Source organism: Carcharodon carcharias, chromosome 11 (genome assembly GCF_017639515.1).
Source record: "Carcharodon carcharias isolate sCarCar2 chromosome 11, sCarCar2.pri, whole genome shotgun sequence".
NCBI lineage: Eukaryota > Metazoa > Chordata > Chondrichthyes > Lamniformes > Lamnidae > Carcharodon > Carcharodon carcharias.
Genome location: NC_054477.1, coordinates 30,884,886 through 30,908,639, shown reverse-complemented (window position 1 = coordinate 30,908,639; position 23,754 = coordinate 30,884,886). Strand labels below are relative to the sequence as shown.

The following is a 23,754-nucleotide window of genomic DNA, read 5'->3' as shown; positions in this document are numbered from 1 at the left end:
CAAAATTTAGAAATTGTAATTTTTCCAGAACCCCAGAAAACAGCTCCAACAATAATATATCATAGGATTATTTCCAAATTGTTGTAGTAGAAAAATCATTTATTTGAATCTATGCTTTAAAGCTTCAAGGAGACTGAGTCCTCTAAGCCATTGGGAAATTTGGGACATGTGTAATCAATCAAAACATTGACAATACTGCTGCCTTTTCCCCTGGAATTTTTCAAAGTGGAACTTGTGCATTGAATGCTTATGTTGCTAAGATACTGGAGGCTTAAGTCTTATTACAATCAGTGCTTTGATCATGGTGCTAATGCTGTTTAAAAGTAGACTACAATTACACCATATTTTAATCTACATCCTATTAAAATTGTGGTATAAGAAGTGTGCATGGATTAAAGCACATAGATAGCAATGTCAATGTAATTTTAATTGTTTCAGATAGTACCTGTATCAGTACAGCTGGTAATGTCACCTTGAGCAGCATTGTAGTGAGTCTATTCCAGTTAAACCATTGGAAAAGATTTTCATTCAGCACTACTATACCAAACGCCACTGTAAAATGATGGTGCAGTTTGCAGCCAAAGACGACATGCTGAAAAACATACCTTTGGAAAAGGAGCTGTACAACAACTGGGAGTTGGCAATCTCTGATTAGAAAGAGATTTTTGTGGAAAAGCGCATTATTCTAGCATGACTACCTCACACAGGCTCAGGAGGACAACATGGAGGAACAATAGAATCCTTTAAAAATTATTTTTAAACCATGATTGTGAGTGATAAAACAGATGGGATTGGGGTCATTCAGGTTACACACAATGTCAGAGATTCTAACTGATTTTGACTTTTTTTCAGTGTTGGATTGTGGAAACAGCGGCCTTGAAATTACCAAACTAGTATTAGTACATGAACGCTTAATGTGTTCATATCACATAATATTCTGCTGTTCACTATTTTAACAGCGATATTAACCACTTAAAATTGAAGAACGTGCTAATATTTAGCAAGTAATTTCAAGGTCAACAGCACTAATTAACAATTTTTAAATGATTTACTTGTCTGATCTATAATTAAAAATTGGGATATCTGGGTACTTTATTGCAAAGGGATTGGAGTAACAAGAATGAAAAAGTCTTACTGCAATTGTGTAGAGCTTTGGCAAGACAGTCCTGGAGAACTGTATGCAGCTTTGGTCTCCTTACTCAAGGAAGGATGTACTTGGAGCGTAGCAAACATTCACTGGACTGTTTGATGGGAGTGCCCTATCAGAACAGATTAAGTCAACTATACTATTTTCTTTAGAAGTTAGAAGAATGAGAGGTGCTTTAATTGAAACATATAAAATTCTTGAGGGGCTTAACAGGGTATATGCAGGGGGGATGTTTTCCCTGTTTGGGGAATCAAGAACTAGTGGTCACAGACTCAAAATAAGGGGTTGCTCATTTAGTACTGAGCTGAGGAGAAAGTTGTTCGCTCAAAGGGCAGTGGATCTTTGGAATTCCTTACCCCAGATGGCTGTGGCTGCTAAATCATTGAATATATTCAAGACAGAGATCGATAGATTTTTGGTTACAAAGGGAATTAAGGGATAGGGGGATAGTGTGGGTAGGTGGGAATGAGGCAGATTAACTATGATCATATTGAATGGCGGAGCAGGTTTGGAAGGTCACATAGTCCACTCCTGCTCCTATTTCCCACATACTTTTGTTTTTCCTTTCAGATTTAACATTTCACCCTATCACCCATTGAGTTTATCGCACACAATTATCAGCTAAGTTCCAGTTCCAGTGCCAGTCGCAGCTCCCGCTCAGGCCCAGCTGCTATACTACCTGATCATATTGAAGGAGCGGTGTCTTACCATATTAGTGACAAAATTATTTCTAGTTGATGTACACACATGAGTTTCTTGAGACTTAAATATGAGTAAAATAATATTGCAGTAAGTCCTCACTTAAAGTTGTGTTCCTGGAAATCACAACTTTAAGTGAAATGACTTTAAGTGAATTGTATGTGCCCATAGGAATCAATGTTAAAACCAGGGTTATGTTCCTTTGGACATTTCTGCCCCAGAAAAAACAATGTACAGGTTGAAATACTGCACCATACATGAGCAATACTGTGCATTCCTAGATGAAATAGCTTGCAAAATAAACAAAATAACTAAATAGCCACTTTAGGACCTATCTCAGGAGGAAAAAACATTAAAACATTGTAAGTTGAAATGCTGTGCATTCCTAAATGCCTACATTCATAAATGAAAAAATCTTTAAAATAAAACAAATTTTAAAAATATAAAAAAAACAATACTGTAAATGTAAATTAATGTAAAAAAATTACTCACCTGGTTTTGGATTGACCAGGCTCCATCTTGTGGCAGAAGTTGGTCATGCAGGTAGCGCCTGAAGTCCCAGGATAGAAGTGCAAACTTGGTGCAGGAACGGGACCAAGGAGAAGAGGAGCAGCTGAAGAAGTCCCTGGTGGTGGCAACAGACACGAGGGACTTTAAAGGTAAGAATAGAGAATGGGAATAGGAGCCAGGGATAAGAGGGCCTTCAGCACTGAGGGTGAGGGCGGGAGCAGAAGTGAGGGTGAGAGCAGAAGCGAGGCCAAGAGCAAGGCCAGCAGCAAGGGCGAGTGCCAGGGAAACAGGGGCTTCGGCACTGAGGGTCAGAGTGGGATTGGAAGCAAGGGTGAGTTTGGGAGCAAGGGCTGGAGCACAGGAAAGAGGAGCAGCTAAAGAAGTCCCCAGTGGTGGCAGTGAACACTAAGGATTTTAAAAGTAAGAGTGAAGGGTGGGAACGGGAGCTGGGATGGGGGCAGGGAGAGGGATTCAGCACTGGGGTTCGGAGCGGAAGCACTGGGGAGAAAGTCATGTGCGCATGCAGGCCACAAAACAGGGAGTCTGCGGCAAACAACATTAAAGAGAAATTCACAATGTTAAACAGATTTGTCATCCCTACTCTATTAACAATGTTAAAGTGAAACAACATTAAGTGAGTCTATGTTAAGCAGGTAAAGCAGAGTCTTACTAATCAGCTGAGGGTCTGACTGAGCGAGACAGCTTGATGTGCTTCTTGCCGGCTCCCAAGCTTTACCCTCTAAGTAAGCTCCATCTTGTCTAAAACCGCATTTCCCATAACCTTTCCTGCAAGAAATCTTCCTCAACTACTGGTCCTCTCTTGGCTAATTCCCTAACTAGTCCTTCCAGAAATATCATCAAAGTCATATATACTGTGGCCATGGTGTATTATCCTTCCTTTCAACCTCCCTGCACTCTTTGACAAACCTGACCACATCATCATTCTCCAAGCCTTTCTTCCATTGTTCAGTTGAGTAGGATTGCCTTGCTTGGTTCTACTCTTATCCTTCCAGTCATATTCAGAAAATCTCCTGCAATAGCTTGTCTTGCTATGCGCACATTATTACCTGATGTTTCCCAAGCATCTATCCTTGGTGTTCCCCCAAACCCCATTCCTATTTCTCATCTACAGGCTACCCATCAGTGATATAATCTGAAAGTATGATATCAAGTTTCACAAGTATGTTGATGAGACTCAGATTTACCACCATCACTACCTGTCGACCTCTCCACTGCCTCTGTGTCATCAGGCTACCCATCTGATGAGTTCCCTATGGGCAGGTTGCAGGCAGGGAGCACACAAAATTCTGTGGACGTCTTTCCCAGCACCTACCCATTCCCCCATGAACTGGCCACAAGTTAACAGGTGGAGGGCGAGGTTTGCATCAGTTGAGGCCTTTAAGTGGCCAATTAGTGCCCACCGACCTCCAATCCTACCCCTGCCAAGAAGCCCCCAACCCGACTTACCTATCATCCAGCTCCTGGCTCCTCTTCTTCAAGCAGTGGCCACCGCTCCCAGTGATGCTGCTGGGTCAAGACAGCTGTCAGCCAATCACAGTTTTAAATGGCTGCAGGGCATCTTGTCAGAGTGGGGATGTGTTTTATGGTGATTTTTTCAGCAGCAGGGCAGGAAATCCCACCTCCCGTAAAATCCTGCCGCTAGTTAAACTTTGGGAAACTGAAGTCCTTGTCTTTGACCACTGCCACAAACTCCATCTCCCTCTGGCTACAGCCTCAGCTGGAGCAGAGTGTTTGCAACATCACAGTTCCATTTAGGGTTCCCAACTGTGATTAAACGTATTCCTGGAGGTTTCATCACATGGCTTGCCCCTCATGCTCCAGCCATTAGTCAGCCAACACATCCACCTTGTGTTGCATTGCCTTCCTACGCCAATTGGAAAGCAAAAGCATTAATTACCCAATTAGATGATGCTTGACTGTCAGCCAAACAGCTGTTTTCTCACATTTTGGATATTTTTATGTCTAGTAAAGAGAAAAATCACAGAATCACAGTGCAGAAGAGGCCCTTCAGCCCATCGAGTCTGCACCAACACGTGAGAAACACCTGACCTACCTACCTAACCCCATTTACCAGCACTTGGCCCATAGCTTTGAAGGTTATGACCTGCCAAGTGCTCATTCAGGTACTTTTTAAAGGATGTGGGGCAACCCACCTCCACCACCCTCCCAGGCAGCGCATTCCAGACCATCACCACCCTCTGGGTAAAAGATTTTTTCCTCAAATCCCCCCTAAACCTCCTGCCTCTCACCTTGAACTTATGTCCCCTTGTGACTGACCCTTCAACTAAGAGGAACAGCTGCTCCCTATCCACCCTGTCCATGCCCCTCATAATTTTGTACACCTCGATCAGGTCGCCCCTCAGTCTTCTCTGCTCCAACGAAAACAACCCAAGTCTATTCAACCTCTCTTCATAATTTAAATGTTTTGTCCCAGGCAACATCCTGGTGAATCTCCTCTGCACCCCCTCCAGTGCAATCACATCCTTCCTATAATGTGGCGACCAGAACTGCACACAGTACTCAAGCTGTGGCCTATACAATTCCAACTCCAGGAGCAGAAAAGCTAAAGAAAATGACAAAAAAAACAACCTTTTTAATGTTCCAATAATTTTTCTCCAGGATTGCACACAGCAATGTCCTAGAAATTGATCTTCAGTTCCTGAAGACACTACGTCAATCCTGAAGGGTTGGCAACTCTAGTTCCATTCCACATAATATGCATCATATATTAAGCATATTTTATTTCATTAATACATGATGCATAATCAAGATTAGAGAATTCACAGGCATACAATTTTCATTTGGAATAACTTACACTGAGAATATATGTAAAATATAATGTTGGTAAAATTGTATTAGTTAACAAGGAACATAGCACAACATGGCAGCTCTGAAGAGTCATACAGACTCGAAACATAAACTCTGTCTTTCTCTCCACAGATGTTGTTAGACTTGCTGAGTTTTTCCAGCATTTTCTGTTTTTGTTTCAGATTTCCAGTATGCATAGTATTTTGCTTTTAGATTATGGCAGCTTCTATGCCCGTTACCTGTTTCAGCGCTTCAACCATCGTCAGTGGTGATACCATGCCTTGGCTAGAGACAGAAATTGCTGGAAAAACTAAGCAGGTCTGCCAGCACCTGTGGAATGAGAAACAGAGTTATTGCTTTCCATAACGCCTGAAAGGAAGCGAAAAAGTTTCTTATTAAGGTGTCAAATGAGGCAAAGAATAATATAAAACTGGGGACAAGGACAACTTTGAGATAGGGTGAGTCGGTGCTGCTAGAGAGAGGGAGAGGTCGAATATGTACATATAGTGGCGCATGGCACTGAGTGTGGATCTCAGGATGTGGTGAGAACAGCAGTCCGAGGAACGCTGTATGTACCGGAGATAATTGTAATCCTGGTTAGATTCAAAACATGAGGAATGGTATTCCGTTGGAATTCACATGGATTCCCAGCATCCACAGTATTTTGCTTTTATCTTACTGTTTAATTCACTGCCACATCTCTTCCAGGAATGCCTACCTTGAAGAAGTACTGCTCTCAAACAGGATTTCCGTTTGTCTCTTTCACCCTGTTCACCTTCATTGCTTTCCATTTCCCTCCTGGTATTTGACAAAGTGTTTACCAAAACTCGCTTTCACAGCCATATTTCCTTCCTCAGCGACTGTTTCCGTTTCCAACTTAACCCATGTGGATTTCAATTGAAGTTCTATTCCTCATGTTTCGAATCCACCCAGGATTACAGGTATCTCCGGACATCCAACATCCCTCGGACTGCTGTTCCCGCCTTATCCTGAGATCCACACTCGGTGCCATGCGCCACCATTTTTACACACTCGACTGCTCTCTCCAGCAGCAGCGACTCGCCCTATCTCAAATCTGTCCTTGTGCCTAGTTTCATTTCATTCTTCCTCTTATCCAATGCCATAACAAGAAACTTTTTCTCTTCCTTTCAGGTGTTAAGGAACGTAAGAACTCTGTTTCTCACTCCAAAGATGCTGCCCGACCTACTAAGTTGTTCCAGCATTTTCTGTTTTTATTTCAGATTTCCAGCATCTGCAGTATTTTGCTTTTAACCCTGCCTTAGTTTGCAGGCATATTGGGAAATGTAGTTCTGAACATGAGGAGCAGCATTCACAACCCGTGCAGGAAGACTACAACTCCCAGGTACATTTCGGGAAAAAGCCGCAACGAGGCTGACAGAAAGTATCAATTTACAGGAAGAGCTTTTGGCAGAGGCTAGTATTTAGGAACCTCTTCACTGTAGCAAATCATCACCTTGTTTAGTTTTGATAAATGTTACCTAACTTGATCCGTTCCAATTCCATATTTAGCGATCATAATTTCCCCTTAAAATACACTGACATTCATAGCTGCTTTTTTTTATTTTTAAAAAATAGCAAATGTGTTAAACATCGATCCACTATGAATTGTAGACTTTAAAATATCGTTTTCATTATTAGGGACGTAAAAAGTTGTAAAAGGAGTGTGTTTAGATTGAGTTGATCTCACTTAAATAAAGAGTTATAATATATTTGTATGATTGGACATTTATTGGATTTAATCAGTTCAGGAATTCGGAGGAACACCACGAAAGACAAACATTGATTAAGATACAAGATTAAATACAATTTAAAACGTTTTTTTTAATGAGGGAATCTGTTCAGGAAGGGCAGTTCGTCGAAAACTTTCGCTGAATGTGAGCTGCTGTATTGAAAAGCGACTTCGATCATCTGTTTTCTGGAACCTTCTTGATTTAGGAGAGGGATCAACCAGTGACAATAAATCCCTAATCCGATAATACGGATTAGTATTTAAAGGAGAGGCCGAGGTTTCCAGGGTATTAAAGCGCCGAGTGCTTGTTTCATAGATGTGCGAACGAGGGTAAATTCAATCCTAAACTGGGTAAAAAGTGTAGAATCCGCTGACTGAACTCCCCTTTTCCTGTTCGAAGACGTTTGTGCGAAAATGGCCCTGGTGAAGAGTGGTTGGTTGTGGAGACAAAGTGAGTGTTTCTGAAGTGTAGATTTTATTTTGAAAAGGGGCTCCTGAAAGGATTTAGAATGTACAGTACTACCTTAATTTTGCTGAATTTAACTTTCGCATCAAATTGAAGTTTATAACAAATACTTAACAACTAATTCAATCAATCAGCACAATTGTAGTTAAATTTATAATATTCAAAGTTTTGCCATAAATTCAAAAGGTATTTTATTGAGAAGCAGTGTGCCCACTCCTCCCACTACTTTTTTTAAGGGGGAAAGGATTTAATTTGCTTTGGAATTATTAATACTCAGTCATAGAATTTAGTAGCAGTACGTACAATGATTTTCTTAAATCTCACTAATACAGGAAAGGCACGAAGGGTAGATAAAAATGTGTTAAGAAAATATGTAACCTTGTTGGCATATACAGGCTCAATACTTCGGCGATGGAAGAAGAACTGGTTTGATCTGTGGCTGGACGGTATCCTTGTGTATTATGAAGATGAAAATCGCCGTCAGTTGGAAGACAGTATCCATCTGAAAATAAACTGCATAAGTATAAAGGCAGGGTATGAATGCATAGGTAAGCGTTATCTGTCATGTATATTTTACAGTGTCGCGTTTCAAAATTCAGTGATGAGCCAAATGAACACTTTGGTGGTTTAGGACAATGGACATCCATTCGATGCTGTTAGTAAGAATCTCCCATGTGAAATCTGGGCAGTCTCATGATATCGGAATAGTTGGTGTGAGAAGTGATAAGATTCCCGCTGGTGCAATAACTTGCCTAATATGGGAAGTCCCAATAAACTTCCCAACTGAGATAACTTTTCCTCTTTGGGATGAAAGGGTCCACTTCCCCTATGGTTGCTTTTCTGAGTTAATGTGTATCATTAAAAACCCTACAAATGTTTCATGATGACATGACTGCAACTGTCTTGACTGGGAGATCTGAAACAGGCGTCCTCAAAATCCAGACTGCTGTCCAGCAAGGCTGTGTGATAGTCCCCATACTACTTACAAACATCTGACTGTGGCTATTCACCTCATCAAAGATCAACTGCCCTCTTGTGTGAATATTAAATACCACTTGGCTACAAAACTCTAACCTCAGTCACCTCCATGCCAAAACTAAACTGACCCACCCTGGAGATATACGATCCACAATTTGCGGATGACTGCAATGTTGTTGCCCACTCTGCACCAGATTTGTAAGCCACTCTCGATCTCTTCAATTCAGCATACAAGAAAATCAATCCACACTTGGTCATCTGAATATTCCACCTCCCATATATGTTGAAGGAGAGATTCTGGAATATGTTGAGCACTTCTCATACCATGGCAGCCATCTTTCTCGAAAGGCCACCATTGACGAGGAGATTCAACATAGGATCAGCTGCACCAGTTCATCTCTCTATAAACTAAGGCAGTGAATATTTGACAAAAGACTTCCTCAAGTCAATGTATGTCCTATAGGCCAGAATTTTTAGGATGTCGGGGTTTTCCATCCCACCACCCAAAGAGTTGATGGAAAAAGCATCACTGCTGATGCTGGCCGCCCCACATCTATTTAATGCTCCAATGAGCACTAATTGGCTGGAGGCAGGACTTCTGCCTCTTAGTCAGGAGGAAGTCCCACCTCAGAGAGCGGCTGACCAATCTGATTGACCAGCAGCTGTCTAGTGCCAGCTGCGACAGAAGCTGCAGTAGACAGGACTGGGACTGCAAGCTATCTCCAGGAGTCCAGGACCAGGTAAGTATGGGGTCTAGAGTTCAGGATGATGGTGCTTGTGGAGAGGCCAGGGGGATTGGTGCACCTGTGGAGGGTAAATGTTGTGGGGAGCACCCAATGTTGAAAGGAGGCCATTAACGGAGGCACACTCCATCCCCCCCATCGCTTCCCGCCCATGGCTTTTGGGAAGGCATCCAGGGAATCTTACAGCTCCCCCAACCCTCCAACAACCTGCAAACCCATCAGTGGGAGAATGTAAAATTCTGCCCCTAGTGTACAGAGTAGTTGTAATTACCATACTCCTGTACTGCAGTGAGACCTAGACTGTGTATCTGCAACACATAAGAGCACTAGAGAAATTCCATCAGCATTGCCTTCACCCCTCTTTTGGATCCAATGGGAGGTCCGTTGAACAAATGCTAGTGTCTTTCTTAAAGCCAGTTCCACAAGCATTTAGAAAAAACTCCTGCAAAATCAACTATGATGGACTGAACACTCCGGTCGGGATTTTCCGTCCCCATCGCAGGTGGGACCTGCCGTGGGCGAGGCGGCGCACCAGCCAGAAGTCCATTAACTTGCGGCGGGACCAGACTGGAAGATCGTGGTGGGAGGCGGATGCGGAAAATCCCACCGTATGTCTGGATGGCTAGAAAGTGTCTGCCCCACCAGACCCTGTTTTCTCAACTCTCAAACGGCCAATATTCTGGTGGAAGGGCAAAGAAAACGCTTCAAATATACTGAAGCTCTGCTTGAAGCCTGACAGCATTGACATTAATGACTGGGAGGTGCTTGATACTAATTATTCAAAATGGTGACAACTTGTCCATCAAACTGCATCATGCTTTGAGTCACCATGTCTTAACAATGAGGCAGAGTGGCAGCAGAGAAGGAAAGAATAGGAAGAAAATCCTGCATTCCGGATTCCAGTGCTTCATAGGACATCCTGCCCCATGTGCCAAAGATCAGTTACTGTCAAAAACTGCTAAAAGTGCCTCTCATTATCCTTTGCCTATAAAAGCTCAATAGATGGCAGAAAGTTGATTTTCACTGAACATAATTTGCACTTAAAATTCCGCAATCACTTATGTTGGTTTTGCCATTTACAGAAAATCAGGTTAATCACAGGTGGTAGGCTGGACAGACTGATTAAAATTTTTTTGCGATAAACCCCACTTTCATCATACTGCACCACCAGCTTCTCAAAGGCAATTAGGGATGGGCAATAAATGCTGGCCCAGCCAGTGATGCTCACATCCCATGATCGAATAAAAAAAAAAGCGACCACTCTTAAATATGTAATATTTTTTAAAACATAAATTTTAAGAAAATCTGTTTCGAAACTTTGCCCAACTTTTAAAAGTTCATTTGTGGGATGTGAATATTACCGGCAAGACCAGCATTTGTTGCCCATCCCTAATTTCTCTTGAGAATGTTTGTTGAACTTCTGCAGTCCATGTGATGTAGGTACACCCATAGTGCTGTTAGGAAAGGAGTTCCAGATTTTTGACCCAGTTGTAGCTGTAGGCTACAATGCTGAGTATTTTAAGTTTTAAAATTCTGCATTGCATGAGCAAAACAGCAACAGTACATCCATCTGCAGAACCATATTGACTAGTAAACCAGGGCAAAATATCATTGTTTATGTGGTGAAAATAAATTAAGCAGTATTGCAATCTGGAATTTTCCACATGATACTTGCAAAGTAGAGGTCCCTTTTTAGTTTAATTGATCAACATAACACAGGGAAAGTACTAGCAGAAGTGAAGAACGGGTAGATAGTAATATTGCAATGGCGTACAATGTCTTCTCAGTCTTTTTTCACAGATGCCTTCACTAATAATCATTTAATATCGCCAAACAACTTACATTCAAAAACCACGTTCTGCAACTTTCTACTACCTTTTTATTTATGACAGCAACTGTTTCTTTCTTTGAATATTTTTAAGGCAGAGGTAGATAGATTCTTGAAAAGCAAGGGGATGAAAGGTTATCGGGGTTAGGCAGGAATGTGGAGCTGAGGATACAGTCACATCAGCATGATCTTATTGAATGGCGGAGCAGGCTTGAGGGGCCGAGTAGCCTACTCCTGCTCCTAATTCATAAGTTTCAGCTTTTAATGGGATTATGTTCTTTTAAAGGAATAAGATAGTCTAAGGATAAGTATTCATAAAAACAATTTTAAATGATTTTAAAAATAACAATTCTCAGGATATCAACATCACTAGCACGGCCAGTATTTATTGCCCATTCCTATTTGTCCTTGAGAAGGTGGTGGGCTTTCCACCTGAGACTTTGCAGGCCATGTAATAAAGATACTTCACAGAATGTTGTAGGGTAGGGGTAGAAATGATGTTCAAGTCAGAATGGTGTGTGACTTAGAGGAAAACTTGCAGGTACTAGTGTTCCCATGCACCGGCAGCTCTTGTCCTTCTAGGTAGTGGAGGTTACATGTTTTGAACATGCTGCCAAAGAATTATTGGCGAGTTGCTGCTGTGCAACCCATAGATAGTACACACTGCAGCTTCAGTACACCAGTAGTGGAGGAAATAGATGTTTCAACTGGTAGATGGTTGCCGATCAGGCAACTACTTTGTCTTGATTGATGCTGAGCTTCTTTAGGGTTCTTGCAACTTCAAGTCAGGAGTAACACTTCACACTCCTAGATGTTGCAAAAGCTCTGGGGTGTTAGGAGCCACATGCTGCAGAACGCCCAGCCTCTGACCTGCTCTAGTAACCATGGCATATATGTGTCAGTTCATGTTGAATTTCTGGTCAATGGTGACCCCGGGAATGCTGATGGTGGGGGATTTTGTGATGATAAGCTGGTGAATACCAAAGCAAGGGTATTCATATTCATTCTTATTGGAGATGGCCATTGCCTTTGACTCGTATGAGGCTTGATTTGCACCCTTTCCACAAACATTCACTCTCTCCACCACCGACATAGTGGCAGCAGTGTGTACCATTTTGCACGATGCACTGCAGGAACTCACCAAGGCTCCTTAGGCAGCACCTTCCAAACCCATCACCACTACCATCTAGAAAGACAAGGGCAGCAGACACATGGGAACACCACCACCTGGAAGTTCTCCTCCAAGCCACTCACCATCCTGACTTGGAAATATATCGCTGTTCCTTCACTGTTGCTGGGTCAAAATCCTGGAACTCCCACCCTAACAGCACCGTGGGTGTACCTACAACACATGGACCGCAGCGTTTCAAGAAGGCAGCTCACCACTCACCAGGGCAATTAGGGATGGGCCATAAATGCTGGCCTAGCCAACGATGCCCATATCCCTTGAATAAAGTTTTTATAATTGCAGCGTGAAGCTCCTATTCTTTCTGAGCCTTCAGTTACACGTTTGTATTTCCCCATTTCCCATATTCTATATTCTTGCAAGTTTCATTTGTGCTGCACTAGCTACTTACCAAAATCTGGTTTTCATGGAGTTCTTCCAGATATCACAATGGGGATGAATTCACAGAAACATAAGAAGAAAAAAAAATCTCAGAACTTACCCTTGTTTTATAGCAGCATAAGTTTGATGGGCAGATCCTAGAGTGTAGATGACAATTTAGGACTGATGATGTTGTCTGGGGGCTAAATCCATCGTTTACCAGACTACACTTTAGCTAAGGTGTGCACATCTTAAACTCAACTTCACTTCTAGCAGAATTTAGTGCAGAACATAAATGGGATGTAATGCCAGCCCTTAATAATATTTTTAAAAAGCTAATTTTGCAAACTGACATCCATGGAAACAACTAAGAGGCAAAAGTGCACACAGTTCTGTCTTTTACCTATTTATTATTTTTTTTAACCATTATTAAACCTTTCCTTCCACAGAGGGCTTGCCACCTGAACAGAGCAGTAGGGAATGTATGATGATGATTTACCTAAGAGATGGGTCAAAACTGGCACTTAGTGCCGACAGCGCTGATGATGCATTGTAAGTATATCATGCCTGCTCCCGTTCTACATACAGAAAATTGATGTATCAACCTAGTAAAATAATTTGTACAGTGAGTGTTATCAAGTGTATTGTGAACATGTAGAAAATCAGTCGAGCACACTCCCCAGGGAAACAGGAATCTTTTAGCATTGATTCATTCAAATGCAGATTAAATTTATTTGAGAAAATAATATTTTGGGATACAGTATTTGAGACTTATTGTGGTAAGTTCATTATATTTAGTAGGAGAAGATGACTGTATTTATGGTTCCCAAAGCTTTCCATCATTAGGATTTTCCTTGCCCCACAACTTGTTCTGTTGCAGATAAATTGATAGAGATTGATCGATGTGATTAATCAGCAACTCATATTTTTGTTCTTTCATGCGGCTACCAGGATAGTAGAAAGCAAACTAGCTGGACCTTGGTCTTTTTCTCATCATCTTCTTCTTCTCCAGATAATATCCTTGATTATTTGAGGGTCTCCGAACCATGGCATTTGCCATGATTTTTCTACTAGGTAGGGCAGGGCAACGAAGCGAGCTGGAACGGGGATCAAACTCCATGCTGTTGCAGTTATGTTGAACTACATACTAACTGTCTAGCCAACTGAGCTAACCAGACCCCCCTTTTTTAATCTTGCATTTTCAGTGGTCATAACCAGTATATTATGAACTTTCAGTCAATTCTTTTAAAAAGTAGACACAAACAATTAAAATGACTGCTGCCAATCATGAGACCTTTGGCATTTAAGCTACAGTCAGTATCAAGTCTCAGATAAAAACACCTAATTAAATATGGATATTCACAGCCATCTGGAGAGCTCACACATCTTTGTTTTTTTATTCGTTCATGGGATGTGGGCATTGCTGACCAGGCAGCCATTTATTGCACACCCATAATGCCCTTGAGAAGGTGGTAGTAAACATAGGACATAGGAGCAGAAATTAGGCCATTCGGCCCATCGAGTCTGCTCTGCCATTCAATCATGGCTGATAAGTTTCTCAATCCCATTCTCCCGCCTTCTCCCCATAACCTTTGATCCCTTTACCAATCAAGAACCTATCTATCTCGGTCTTAAATACACTCAAGCCTTCTTGAACACCTGCAGTCCATGTGGTGTAGGTACAACAAGACTATTGCCACTCGGTGTCGGTGGTGAGGGGAGTGAATGTTTAAGGTGGTCGATGGGGAGCCAATCAAGCGGGCTGCATTATCCTGGATGATGTTGAGCTTCTTGAGTGTGTTGCAGCTGCGCTCATCCAGGCAAATGCAGAGTATTCCATCATACTCTTGACTTGTGCCCTGTAGATGGTGGACAAGCTTTGGGGAGTCAGGAGGTGGGATACTCGCCGCAGAATTCTTGCCTCTGACCTGCTCTTGTAGTCACAGTATTTATAAGGCTGGCCCAGTTCAGTTACTGGTCAATGGTGACCCCCAGAATGTTGATAGTGGGGAATTCAGCAGTAGTAATGCCATTGACTGTCCAGGGGATATGGTTAGATTCTCTCTGTTGGAGATGGTCATTGCCTGGCACTTATGTGGCGCAAATGTCACTTGCCACTTATCAGCCGAAGCCCCTGAATCTTGTGGAAGCCTAAAGTCTTGCTGCATATGGACATGGACTGCTTCAGTATCTGAGGTGTTACGAATGGTGCTGAACATTGTGCAATCATCAATGAACATCCCCACTTCTGACATTATGATGGAGCATTGATGAAGCAGATGAAGATGGTTGGGCCTACACACTACCCTGAGGAACTCCTGCACAAATGCCCCAGCACTGAGGTGATTTACTTCCAACAACTACAACCATCTTCCTTTGTACTAGGTATGACTCCAACCACTGGAGAATTTACCCCTGATTTCTATTGACTTGAGTTTTGATAGTGCTCCTTGATGGCACAGTCAGTCAAATACTGTCTTGGTGTCAAGGGTAGTCACTGTCACTTCACCTCTTGTGTTTAGTTCTTTTGTCCATGTTTTGGATCAAGGCTAAAGAGGTCAGGAGCAGAGTGGCTCTGGCTGAGTGAAACCCAGGCTGAGCGTCAGTGAGCAGATTTTTGCTGAGTAACTGCCACTTGATAACACTATTGATGACCCCTTTCCATCATTTTTCTGATGATCGAGAATGGACTCATAGGGCAGTAATTGGCTGGGTTTGATTTATCCTGCTTTTTGTGGGTGGGACCTACCTGGGCAATTTTCCAAATTGCTAGGTGGATGCCAGTGTTGTAGCTGTACTGGAACAGCTTGGCCAGGGGTGCAACTAGTTCTGGAGCACAGGTACTATTACTGGAAATGCAGTCAGTGCATGTAGTCTTGCAGTATCCAGTTCCTTCAGCCATTTCTTGACATCACATGGAGTGAATGAAAGTGGCTAAAAATTGGCATCTGTGATGCCAGGTGTAGTGTAAAGGTGTACATATAGGGTTAACATGAGACTGAGTACAGTACCACCCACACAACGTTGTAAGAGAACACATGACTCACACCTAGAGGTCACTCTAGTGTTGGACAGAGCCGTGTGCACAAAATAGCATGGAGACAGCTCCTGGCTTGAACCCTTGACTGTACATATGTACTTAGTTCTTGAAGACTACTGCGACTTCATTAAGACCTACCAAATGATATCCAGCAACCTACAACATCGTAAGAGCAATGGGAAAACCCAAAACCTCACAAAAAATGCAGAGAAAAATTAAAATCCTGCGAGACTAACGAAAAATTTGAAGAAGCATTCTGATCTGAAGAAAAGCTTGAGAAATAGACATCAGCAGTGAGAAGTCAGAGGAAAATCATCAGTGAAAAGCTGCAAAAAAAGGCTTGGAAGCGGAAGGCAGAAATTCAAAATTCCCCATTGCAGTATAAGACTATAGGATCTATTGGAAGTCCAGCTTCAATTCCCAGAAGGCAGAATCAGCAGACCTAGCAGGAGTAAGCTAAAACTTTTAAATTCTGGACAAAAGCAAGTCCTGAGAAACTTTTAAATAGTTCAGTGGTCAGAAATTGCCATTTGAAAACTCCATCGGAAAAAACAGATTCCTGAGTCAGTGCCTGAACACATGGCGTCTGAGCTCACTCTGAAAGGGAAAAAAAAGGTTAATTCATTAATTTGGTAGAATCGCGACTAAAGAATCAGTTTTAAAGACTAGCAAAGCCCAGGATTCGACACCCTTGTAACCCTAAAGCATTGCGCTGAAATGGAGAAGTCTGCAGTCGATCCAAGCAGCCATTGTTTAAAATCTTTTCAAGGCTGAGTACGAGCGCCATTGCAATGGGAACCCACCAAAACGGGCAAGTAAAGGTAAATCCTTTGTCTTCAAATGACTAGCAGTGCCATCTTGAATTTCAACAACTTTTCTTTTAGTTAATTCACGGGATGTTGGCTTCGCTAGCTGGGCCAGCATTTACTGCCCATCCTTAGTTGTCTTGAGAAAGTCGTGAATCGCTGCAGTCCATTTGGTGTACATACACCCACAGTATTATTAGGAAGGGAGTTCCAGGATTTTGATCCAGCAACGTTGAGGGAAAGGCAATATAAAGTCCAGGATGGTGAATGACTTTGAGGGGAACCTCCAGGTGGTGATATTCCCATCTATCTGCTGCCCTTGGCCTTCTAGGTGGTAGTGGCCGTGAGTTTGGAAGGTGCTGTCTAAGGAGCCTTGGTGAATTCCTGCAGTGCATCTTGTAGATGGTACACACTGCTGTTATTGTGCGTTGGTGGTGGAGGTAGTGAATGTTTGTGGATGTGGTGCCAATCAAGTGGACTGCTTTGTCCTGGACGGTGTCCAGCTTCTTCAGTGTTGTGGGAGCAGCACTCGTCCAGGCAAGTGGGGAGTCTTCCACCACACTCCTGATTTGCGCCTTCTAGATGGTGGATAGGCTTTGGGGAGTCAGGAGGTGAGTTACTCATCACATGATTCCTAGCCTCTGACCTGCTCTTGTAGCCATCGTATTTATATGGCTAGTCCAGTTTTTTCTTAAAGCTGAAAGGGTCCACTTCCCCTATGGTTGCTTTTCTGAGTTAATGTGTATCATTAAAAACCCTACAAATGTTTCATGATGACATGACTGCAACTGTCTTGACTGGGAGATCTGAAACAGGCGTCCTCAAAATCCAGACTGCTGTCCAGCAAGGCTGTGTGATAGTCCCCATACTACTTACAAACATCTGACTGTGGCTATTCACCTCATCAAAGATCAACTGCCCTCTTGTGTGAATATTAAATACCACTTGGCTACAAAACTCTAACCTCAGTCACCTCCATGCCAAAACTAAACTGACCCACCCTGGAGATATACGATCCACAATTTGCGGATGACTGCAATGTTGTTGCCCACTCTGCACCAGATTTGTAAGCCACTCTCGATCTCTTCAATTCAGCATACAAGAAAATCAATCCACACTTGGTCATCTGAATATTCCACCTCCCATATATGTTGAAGGAGAGATTCTGGAATATGTTGAGCACTTCTCATACCATGGCAGCCATCTTTCTCGAAAGGCCACCATTGACGAGGAGATTCAACATAGGATCAGCTGCACCAGTTCATCTCTCTATAAACTAAGGCAGTGAATATTTGACAAAAGACTTCCTCAAGTCAATGTATGTCCTATAGGCCAGAATTTTTAGGATGTCGGGGTTTTCCATCCCACCACCCAAAGAGTTGATGGAAAAAGCATCACTGCTGATGCTGGCCGCCCCACATCTATTTAATGCTCCAATGAGCACTAATTGGCTGGAGGCAGGACTTCTGCCTCTTAGTCAGGAGGAAGTCCCACCTCAGAGAGCGGCTGACCAATCTGATTGACCAGCAGCTGTCTAGTGCCAGCTGCGACAGAAGCTGCAGTAGACAGGACTGGGACTGCAAGCTATCTCCAGGAGTCCAGGACCAGGTAAGTATGGGGTCTAGAGTTCAGGATGATGGTGCTTGTGGAGAGGCCAGGGGGATTGGTGCACCTGTGGAGGGTAAATGTTGTGGGGAGCACCCAATGTTGAAAGGAGGCCATTAACGGAGGCACACTCCATCCCCCCCATCGCTTCCCGCCCATGGCTTTTGGGAAGGCATCCAGGGAATCTTACAGCTCCCCCAACCCTCCAACAACCTGCAAACCCATCAGTGGGAGAATGTAAAATTCTGCCCCTAGTGTACAGAGTAGTTGTAATTACCATACTCCTGTACTGCAGTGAGACCTAGACTGTGTATCTGCAACACATAAGAGCACTAGAGAAATTCCATCAGCATTGCCTTCACCCCTCTTTTGGATCCAATGGGAGGTCCGTTGAACAAATGCTAGTGTCTTTCTTAAAGCCAGTTCCACAAGCATTTAGAAAAAACTCCTGCAAAATCAACTATGATGGACTGAACACTCCGGTCGGGATTTTCCGTCCCCATCGCAGGTGGGACCTGCCGTGGGCGAGGCGGCGCACCAGCCAGAAGTCCATTAACTTGCGGCGGGACCAGACTGGAAGATCGTGGTGGGAGGCGGATGCGGAAAATCCCACCGTATGTCTGGATGGCTAGAAAGTGTCTGCCCCACCAGACCCTGTTTTCTCAACTCTCAAACGGCCAATATTCTGGTGGAAGGGCAAAGAAAACGCTTCAAATATACTGAAGCTCTGCTTGAAGCCTGACAGCATTGACATTAATGACTGGGAGGTGCTTGATACTAATTATTCAAAATGGTGACAACTTGTCCATCAAACTGCATCATGCTTTGAGTCACCATGTCTTAACAATGAGGCAGAGTGGCAGCAGAGAAGGAAAGAATAGGAAGAAAATCCTGCATTCCGGATTCCAGTGCTTCATAGGACATCCTGCCCCATGTGCCAAAGATCAGTTACTGTCAAAAACTGCTAAAAGTGCCTCTCATTATCCTTTGCCTATAAAAGCTCAATAGATGGCAGAAAGTTGATTTTCACTGAACATAATTTGCACTTAAAATTCCGCAATCACTTATGTTGGTTTTGCCATTTACAGAAAATCAGGTTAATCACAGGTGGTAGGCTGGACAGACTGATTAAAATTTTTTTGCGATAAACCCCACTTTCATCATACTGCACCACCAGCTTCTCAAAGGCAATTAGGGATGGGCAATAAATGCTGGCCCAGCCAGTGATGCTCACATCCCATGATCGAATAAAAAAAAAAGCGACCACTCTTAAATATGTAATATTTTTTAAAACATAAATTTTAAGAAAATCTGTTTCGAAACTTTGCCCAACTTTTAAAAGTTCATTTGTGGGATGTGAATATTACCGGCAAGACCAGCATTTGTTGCCCATCCCTAATTTCTCTTGAGAATGTTTGTTGAACTTCTGCAGTCCATGTGATGTAGGTACACCCATAGTGCTGTTAGGAAAGGAGTTCCAGATTTTTGACCCAGTTGTAGCTGTAGGCTACAATGCTGAGTATTTTAAGTTTTAAAATTCTGCATTGCATGAGCAAAACAGCAACAGTACATCCATCTGCAGAACCATATTGACTAGTAAACCAGGGCAAAATATCATTGTTTATGTGGTGAAAATAAATTAAGCAGTATTGCAATCTGGAATTTTCCACATGATACTTGCAAAGTAGAGGTCCCTTTTTAGTTTAATTGATCAACATAACACAGGGAAAGTACTAGCAGAAGTGAAGAACGGGTAGATAGTAATATTGCAATGGCGTACAATGTCTTCTCAGTCTTTTTTCACAGATGCCTTCACTAATAATCATTTAATATCGCCAAACAACTTACATTCAAAAACCACGTTCTGCAACTTTCTACTACCTTTTTATTTATGACAGCAACTGTTTCTTTCTTTGAATATTTTTAAGGCAGAGGTAGATAGATTCTTGAAAAGCAAGGGGATGAAAGGTTATCGGGGTTAGGCAGGAATGTGGAGCTGAGGATACAGTCACATCAGCATGATCTTATTGAATGGCGGAGCAGGCTTGAGGGGCCGAGTAGCCTACTCCTGCTCCTAATTCATAAGTTTCAGCTTTTAATGGGATTATGTTCTTTTAAAGGAATAAGATAGTCTAAGGATAAGTATTCATAAAAACAATTTTAAATGATTTTAAAAATAACAATTCTCAGGATATCAACATCACTAGCACGGCCAGTATTTATTGCCCATTCCTATTTGTCCTTGAGAAGGTGGTGGGCTTTCCACCTGAGACTTTGCAGGCCATGTAATAAAGATACTTCACAGAATGTTGTAGGGTAGGGGTAGAAATGATGTTCAAGTCAGAATGGTGTGTGACTTAGAGGAAAACTTGCAGGTACTAGTGTTCCCATGCACCGGCAGCTCTTGTCCTTCTAGGTAGTGGAGGTTACATGTTTTGAACATGCTGCCAAAGAATTATTGGCGAGTTGCTGCTGTGCAACCCATAGATAGTACACACTGCAGCTTCAGTACACCAGTAGTGGAGGAAATAGATGTTTCAACTGGTAGATGGTTGCCGATCAGGCAACTACTTTGTCTTGATTGATGCTGAGCTTCTTTAGGGTTCTTGCAACTTCAAGTCAGGAGTAACACTTCACACTCCTAGATGTTGCAAAAGCTCTGGGGTGTTAGGAGCCACATGCTGCAGAACGCCCAGCCTCTGACCTGCTCTAGTAACCATGGCATATATGTGTCAGTTCATGTTGAATTTCTGGTCAATGGTGACCCCGGGAATGCTGATGGTGGGGGATTTTGTGATGATAAGCTGGTGAATACCAAAGCAAGGGTATTCATATTCATTCTTATTGGAGATGGCCATTGCCTTTGACTCGTATGAGGCTTGATTTGCACCCTTTCCACAAACATTCACTCTCTCCACCACCGACATAGTGGCAGCAGTGTGTACCATTTTGCACGATGCACTGCAGGAACTCACCAAGGCTCCTTAGGCAGCACCTTCCAAACCCATCACCACTACCATCTAGAAAGACAAGGGCAGCAGACACATGGGAACACCACCACCTGGAAGTTCTCCTCCAAGCCACTCACCATCCTGACTTGGAAATATATCGCTGTTCCTTCACTGTTGCTGGGTCAAAATCCTGGAACTCCCACCCTAACAGCACCGTGGGTGTACCTACAACACATGGACCGCAGCGTTTCAAGAAGGCAGCTCACCACTCACCAGGGCAATTAGGGATGGGCCATAAATGCTGGCCTAGCCAACGATGCCCATATCCCTTGAATAAAGTTTTTATAATTGCAGCGTGAAGCTCCTATTCTTTCTGAGCCTTCAGTTACACGTTTGTATTTCCCCCATTTCCCATATTCTATATTCTTGCAAGTTTCATTTGTGCTGCACTAGCTACTTACCAAAATCTGGTTTTCATGGAGTTCTTCCAGATATCACAATGGGGATGAATTCACAGAAACATAAGAAGAAAAAAAAATCTCAGAACTTACCCTTGTTTTATAGCAGCATAAGTTTGATGGGCAGATCCTAGAGTGTAGATGACAATTTAGGACTGATGATGTTGTCTGGGGGCTAAATCCATCGTTTACCAGACTACACTTTAGCTAAGGTGTGCACATCTTAAACTCAACTTCACTTCTAGCAGAATTTAGTGCAGAACATAAATGGGATGTAATGCCAGCCCTTAATAATATTTTTAAAAAGCTAATTTTGCAAACTGACATCCATGGAAACAACTAAGAGGCAAAAGTGCACACAGTTCTGTCTTTTACCTATTTATTATTTTTTTTAACCATTATTAAACCTTTCCTTCCACAGAGGGCTTGCCACCTGAACAGAGCAGTAGGGAATGTATGATGATGATTTACCTAAGAGATGGGTCAAAACTGGCACTTAGTGCCGACAGCGCTGATGATGCATTGTAAGTATATCATGCCTGCTCCCGTTCTACATACAGAAAATTGATGTATCAACCTAGTAAAATAATTTGTACAGTGAGTGTTATCAAGTGTATTGTGAACATGTAGAAAATCAGTCGAGCACACTCCCCAGGGAAACAGGAATCTTTTAGCATTGATTCATTCAAATGCAGATTAAATTTATTTGAGAAAATAATATTTTGGGATACAGTATTTGAGACTTATTGTGGTAAGTTCATTATATTTAGTAGGAGAAGATGACTGTATTTATGGTTCCCAAAGCTTTCCATCATTAGGATTTTCCTTGCCCCACAACTTGTTCTGTTGCAGATAAATTGATAGAGATTGATCGATGTGATTAATCAGCAACTCATATTTTTGTTCTTTCATGCGGCTACCAGGATAGTAGAAAGCAAACTAGCTGGACCTTGGTCTTTTTCTCATCATCTTCTTCTTCTCCAGATAATATCCTTGATTATTTGAGGGTCTCCGAACCATGGCATTTGCCATGATTTTTCTACTAGGTAGGGCAGGGCAACGAAGCGAGCTGGAACGGGGATCAAACTCCATGCTGTTGCAGTTATGTTGAACTACATACTAACTGTCTAGCCAACTGAGCTAACCAGACCCCCCTTTTTTAATCTTGCATTTTCAGTGGTCATAACCAGTATATTATGAACTTTCAGTCAATTCTTTTAAAAAGTAGACACAAACAATTAAAATGACTGCTGCCAATCATGAGACCTTTGGCATTTAAGCTACAGTCAGTATCAAGTCTCAGATAAAAACACCTAATTAAATATGGATATTCACAGCCATCTGGAGAGCTCACACATCTTTGTTTTTTTATTCGTTCATGGGATGTGGGCATTGCTGACCAGGCAGCATTTATTGCACACCCATAATGCCCTTGAGAAGGTGGTAGTAAACATAGGACATAGGAGCAGAAATTAGGCCATTCGGCCCATCGAGTCTGCTCTGCCATTCAATCATGGCTGATAAGTTTCTCAATCCCATTCTCCCGCCTTCTCCCCATAACCTTTGATCCCTTTACCAATCAAGAACCTATCTATCTCGGTCTTAAATACACTCAAGCCTTCTTGAACACCTGCAGTCCATGTGGTGTAGGTACAACAAGACTATTGCCACTCGGTGTCGGTGGTGAGGGGAGTGAATGTTTAAGGTGGTCGATGGGGAGCCAATCAAGCGGGCTGCATTATCCTGGATGATGTTGAGCTTCTTGAGTGTGTTGCAGCTGCGCTCATCCAGGCAAATGCAGAGTATTCCATCATACTCTTGACTTGTGCCCTGTAGATGGTGGACAAGCTTTGGGGAGTCAGGAGGTGGGATACTCGCCGCAGAATTCTTGCCTCTGACCTGCTCTTGTAGTCACAGTATTTATAAGGCTGGCCCAGTTCAGTTACTGGTCAATGGTGACCCCCAGAATGTTGATAGTGGGGAATTCAGCAGTAGTAATGCCATTGACTGTCCAGGGGATATGGTTAGATTCTCTCTGTTGGAGATGGTCATTGCCTGGCACTTATGTGGCGCAAATGTCACTTGCCACTTATCAGCCGAAGCCCCTGAATCTTGTGGAAGCCTAAAGTCTTGCTGCATATGGACATGGACTGCTTCAGTATCTGAGGTGTTACGAATGGTGCTGAACATTGTGCAATCATCAATGAACATCCCCACTTCTGACATTATGATGGAGCATTGATGAAGCAGATGAAGATGGTTGGGCCTACACACTACCCTGAGGAACTCCTGCACAAATGCCCCAGCACTGAGGTGATTTACTTCCAACAACTACAACCATCTTCCTTTGTACTAGGTATGACTCCAACCACTGGAGAATTTACCCCTGATTTCTATT

At 42.6% G+C, this 23,754-nt stretch overlaps 1 protein-coding gene across 1 annotated transcript in view; it reads left to right on the top strand.

Annotated features, from left to right (window-relative positions):
- Positions 1–2,355: 2,355 nt before the first annotated feature.
- Positions 2,356–23,754, top strand: part of plekhb1 (pleckstrin homology domain containing B1) — a 103,473-nt gene continuing 82,074 nt past the window's right edge. The window contains exons 1-5 of the mRNA XM_041198662.1: positions 2,356–2,505; positions 6,427–6,619; positions 7,797–7,949; positions 12,946–13,048; positions 21,773–21,880. Of these exons, the coding sequence (XP_041054596.1) occupies positions 6,502–6,619; positions 7,797–7,949; positions 12,946–13,048; positions 21,773–21,880 (482 nt within the window). The 5' untranslated portion in view covers positions 2,356–2,505; positions 6,427–6,501. The remainder of the gene's footprint in view (positions 2,506–6,426; positions 6,620–7,796; positions 7,950–12,945; positions 13,049–21,772; positions 21,881–23,754) is intronic.